Source organism: Toxorhynchites rutilus, unplaced genomic scaffold (assembly GCF_029784135.1).
Source record: "Toxorhynchites rutilus septentrionalis strain SRP unplaced genomic scaffold, ASM2978413v1 HiC_scaffold_358, whole genome shotgun sequence".
In the NCBI taxonomy this organism is placed as follows: domain Eukaryota; kingdom Metazoa; phylum Arthropoda; class Insecta; order Diptera; family Culicidae; genus Toxorhynchites; species Toxorhynchites rutilus.
Genome location: NW_026599936.1, coordinates 11,303 through 14,435, shown reverse-complemented (window position 1 = coordinate 14,435; position 3,133 = coordinate 11,303). Strand labels below are relative to the sequence as shown.

Genomic DNA, 3,133 nt, shown 5'->3' with positions numbered 1-3,133 from the left:
ACAGAACTTCCAGTTGGACAGTGGCAAAATCTCATGCAAAAGCTTGTGGACAATGTGGTCAACGAAAAGTCTACTGAAATGGAGCGGGAAGCAACCCTGGAGGCAATCGGATATATCTGCCAGGATATTAACTCGGAAATTCTTGAACACCAGTCCAATCAAATTCTTACGGCCATCATCCACGGCATGCGCAAATCGGAGCCCTCCAATCACGTCCGATTGGCCGCTACGAATGCGTTATTAAACTCATTGGAATTCACAAAGGCAAACTTTGAGGAGACGGCTGAGAGAAACTATATAATGGAAGTTGTTTGTGAGGCGACACAGTCCAGTGACACACAAATCTGTGTAGCGGCTCTTCAATGTTTGGTGAAAATTCTAAGCCTCTATTATCAACATATGGAAGCGTACATGGCACAAGCTTTGTTTCCTATCACCCTAGAGGCAATGAAATCGGACAACGAGCAGATAGCATTGCAGGGTATTGAATTTTGGTCGAATGTAAGCGATGAGGAGATCGATCTAGCTATTGAAGCGCAGGAGGCAGCAGATGCCGGACGGCCTCCGAATTGTGTTTCACGCCACTACGCTCGAGGAGCCCTCCAATTCCTCGCTCCTGTCCTGATGGAAAAATTGACCCGTCAGGAAGAGTTCGATGATGAGGATGACTGGAACCCTTCAAAGTCCGCGGGTGTATGTTTGATGCTGTTGGCCACCTGCTGTGAAGATGAAATCGTTCCCCACGTTTTGCCGTTCGTGAATAATAACATCAAATCATCCAACTGGCGCTATCGAGACGCTGCGTTGATGGTGTTTGGATCGATTCTCAGTGGGTTGGAAGGGAACACTCTCAAACCGCTTGTCGAGCAGGCTATGCCAACGTTGATTGAACTGATGTATGACCAGAGCGTTATTGTCAGAGACACTTGCGCGTGGACATTTGGAAGAATTTGCGAGGTAATAATTGTCCGATTGTTGTTTGAAGGCAGGAAGAAATTTCATTATTTTCCTTTGTTACAGGTAATACCTGAAGCTGCAATCAACGAGCAGTACTTGGAACCATTGTTGAAGGCACTCCTGAGTGGACTGAAATCCGAACCACGTGTTGCAACCAACGTTTGTTGGGCTTTCACCGGCTTATCAGACGCAGCCTACGAGGCAGCTAATGATGATCCGCCCCCAACGTACTGTCTGTCGCAGTACTTCGATTTTATCATCAGTAACCTGCTGGAAACAACCGATCGTGCTGATGGCGCACAGGCAAATCTTCGTTCATCTGCGTACGAAGCATTGATGGAAATGATCAAAAATTCACCGCAAGATTGTTACGTTTCCGTGCAGAAAACCACAATGGTCATCTTGGAACGATTGAATCAGGTGCTCCAAATGGAATCGCACATTTCCACTCACACCGACCGGCATCAATTCAACGACTTACAATCTCTACTATGTGCCACATTGCAATCGGTTTTACGAAAAGTTGACGCCAAGGACGCTCCCCAAATCTCGGATGCTATTATGACAGCCCTGCTAACGATGTTCAGTTCAAGTTCCGGCAAAGTTGGAGGTGTTCAGGAGGATGCTTTGATGGCTGTATCAACGCTGGTCGATTTGCTCGGAGAAGGCTTCATCAAGTATATGGATGCGTTCAAAGAATACCTGTACATGGGATTGAAAAACCATGAAGAGTATCAAGTGTGCTGCACTGCTGTCGGCCTCGCTGGTGACATCTGCCGAGGATTGAAAAACAAAATTCTTCCGTACTGTGATGAAATTATGACGTTGCTATTGGAAAATCTCAGCAATCCCTCGATTCACCGTAGCGTGAAACCACAAATTCTGTCCGTTTTTGGCGATATGGCACTGAGCATTGGACCCGACTTTAAAAAATATCTTACCATTGTTCTGCAAATGTTGACGCATGCTACGCAGGTGCAAATTGACACGACTGACTATGATACAATCGATTACTTGAATGAACTGCGCGAGAGTGTCCTAGAGGCCTACACCGGCATCGTTCAGGGACTGAAAGGCCTCGACAAAACACCACATGAAGATGTTAACTTGCTTCAGCCCCACGTGGCATTCATTATCAACTATATCACCTCGATTTCGAAAGACACCGAGCTGTCGGATGGAAATATAGCTATCGCTGCAGGATTAATTGGTGATATGTGCACGGCTTTTGGTCCTCCACTGTTACAACTGGTTGAAGATCCACAAATTCAGCAGCTCTTGAACGAAGGCAAGAAATCGTCCACCTCGCGAACTAAGACCCTCGCGAATTGGGCTCTCAAGGAGATAAAGAAACTTAAGCCACAAGTGAACGATGCGAGTTGGTAAGTAGCGCCCGCAAGGGAATTCGTCTGGTGGTCGGCTGCTTGTTAGTGGGATGAAAATTATTCAGTTCTTTCGGGTGCTGAGCCGTTAGTTTGTCATAGAACAGCTCTTAAAACTATCTCTCTCTATTTCTTTTCTTTCATTGAATTGGTTATTAGGCGACATTAATGAACACTGGTTGTCGAAAGAGTCTATTGAGCGATAAAAAACAACCTCTGTGTGATTGAAGAAGTATGAACGAGAGTAGACGGATGAAAAATGTGGTGAAAGCGCAGGAAACTGAGGCACCTTCTTGTAACCATACTCAAGTGAGTTATTGCCGAGTTCTTGTCGAAAGGTAAAGAAAAAAAAGGACATCGCTTTTCTTATATTGGCTTAAATATACGCGCTGCTTTTTGTTTTTGTGTCGGTCAGAGTTGGATTTTAACGTGCTTTTGGTTTGATGATTTTCGCATAATCAACGATTCAGTTTTTTTTTCTAACCGGATTTGTGTGTGTGATGATAATCATATTATTTAAACTGTCATATTAACATCATGACGACTAAACAACTTACTGGCCTACAAAACCTAGGAAGGTCAAATGGCTCGCCTTTCGACACAAGATATGAGTTGTTTGTCACGATATTAGCCTGAAGAGACTTCAGTCAAATTTCTTCCGACTTGCACGATGGTACACGAATATTTTTGTTACGAACGCCATCCTTGTGGGCAGGGCTCGGCATAGTCATAGTCAACTGTCTATCCTCAGTTGGCTATCTGGCTGACTATATCCGTATTTAGTCGAAAATGAC

The 3,133-nt window shown here is 44.7% G+C and overlaps 1 protein-coding gene across 1 annotated transcript; it reads left to right on the top strand.

The window, feature by feature from the left end:
* Nucleotides 1-6: 6 nt before the first annotated feature.
* LOC129782029 (importin subunit beta-like) lies at nucleotides 7-2,661 on the top strand (the record flags this gene model as incomplete). Its single annotated transcript, XM_055789513.1, has 3 exons — nucleotides 7-957; nucleotides 1,021-2,339; nucleotides 2,499-2,661. Coding segments are annotated over 3 exons (2,280 nt in total), but the record flags the coding sequence as incomplete, so codon positions are not given.
* Between the last annotated feature and the right edge of the window lie 472 nt (nucleotides 2,662-3,133).